Source organism: Patiria miniata, unplaced genomic scaffold (assembly GCF_015706575.1).
Source record: "Patiria miniata isolate m_02_andy unplaced genomic scaffold, ASM1570657v1 HiC_scaffold_25, whole genome shotgun sequence".
In the NCBI taxonomy this organism is placed as follows: domain Eukaryota; kingdom Metazoa; phylum Echinodermata; class Asteroidea; order Valvatida; family Asterinidae; genus Patiria; species Patiria miniata.
The window spans coordinates 2958903-2960479 of record NW_024037064.1 but is presented as its reverse complement, the minus strand read 5'-3'; the positions used below and the strand labels follow the sequence as shown (position 1 = coordinate 2960479).

At 45.5% G+C, this 1577-nt stretch overlaps 1 protein-coding gene across 1 annotated transcript; it reads left to right on the top strand.

Annotated features, from left to right (window-relative positions):
* Positions 1-220: 220 nt before the first annotated feature.
* LOC119732813 lies at positions 221-628 on the top strand. Its single transcript, XM_038206415.1, has one exon. The coding sequence runs from the start codon at positions 221-223 to the stop codon at positions 626-628; it is 408 nt and encodes a 135-aa protein (XP_038062343.1).
* Positions 629-1577: the final 949 nt, after the last annotated feature.

Below are 1577 nucleotides of genomic sequence, written 5' to 3'. Positions count from 1 at the left end.
CGAAAAATTAAGCACACAGCTACATCAAACTTTATTGCAGCTGACGACACATTAGAAAGACAACTACAGATGTTCTGGAAGATGAACACGACTATAGAGAAAGAAATTCATCCGGCATAGGAACTCCGTAGTCTTCTAGCTAGAGGAGGTTTTATGTTGAGCAGCAGCCCACAAGTTTTTGCGTCCATCCCTATGGAAGAGAGAGCGAAGGATATCAAGGATGCTTGATCTGAACTACGAGGCGTTGCCGACCGAGAGAGCACTCGGAATGCAGTGGGACGTTGAACTGGACTGTTTTGGCTATAAAATCAGTCCCAGCGACAAGCCTCTGACGAAAAGAGGAATGCTAAGTGTCTGCAGTTCTATCTATGATCCACATGGGTTTGCGAGTCCATTCACTCTGAGAGCTAAGATGATCATACAGGATCTATGCCGCAGAAAGCTAAGCTCTGATGAGTCACTTCCATCAGAGCACCTCAACAGTTGGCAACGGTGGAAACAACTCCCCAATATTGAACAGTTCAGGGTGAACAGGAGTATCAAGCCTTATGGGTTTGGAGAGGTAGTCAAATATCAACTGCACCATTTCTCGGATGCATCAACAGTAGCTTACGGAGCGACAACCTAGCTACCTGCGCATGACAAAATCAGAAGGCGACAATCAGTCTTGCCTTCTTTTGGCCAAGTCAAACCTAGCTCCCCTGAAGAAGGTGACTATACCCAGGCTGGAATTGGTGGGTGCAACACTCTCCGTCAAACCTAATGCTATGGTTCGTAGAGAGTTAGATTTGCCATTAAAGGATTCAGTATTTTGGACAGACAGCACCATAGTACTGCAGTGTGTGGAGAATGAGGAGCAACGGTTTCTTACATTCGTGGCAAATAGAGTTGCAGTCATGCACCCACAGCGGGATCATCACCAAGTCAATGGCATCATGTTGAATCTAGTCTAAATCCTGCCGATGATGTTACAAGAGCTGGGGAGCTGCTTACAAACAAGCGATGGCTCAATGGATCCGACTTCCTTTGCCTGCATGGACGATAGTGAATGCCCCAAATCGCCAAGCCTGAGAGATCTTGCAGATGAAGATCCAGAGATACGGCCAGACAATGAAGTGGTCACTGTATGTGCTGTAAACAAAATGGAACAGGTCGATGTGGTGGTCAGGCTGTTGAAAAGACATTCCTCATGGCATAAAATGAAGAAGAATGTGGCATGGTTACTGCGGGTGAAAACCACTTGCGAGCCAAGGCAAAGAAGAATCCAAAAATGGACATGCAGATATGCTCCTAACCGTAAGTGCAATGACGAGAGCCAAGACAGCCCAAAGTCGTAAGTTTTCTAAATCTACATCTTTTAATATTGTCATGGAATAGGAACTGGTTGTCTCCTATCAGGGAGGGGGTGTGGACTCCACCTCGGGGTTGAGGGTGTGTACCCTTGGGATGGAATAACAACTCTGGACTGCACTCACTGATCTTGTACTTGATTATCTCCTCATTTAATTATCTTGGTTCATCTTCATTGATCATCAATTAACATTGGCACATGGTAGAAACATCAGTATTGCAGAAAA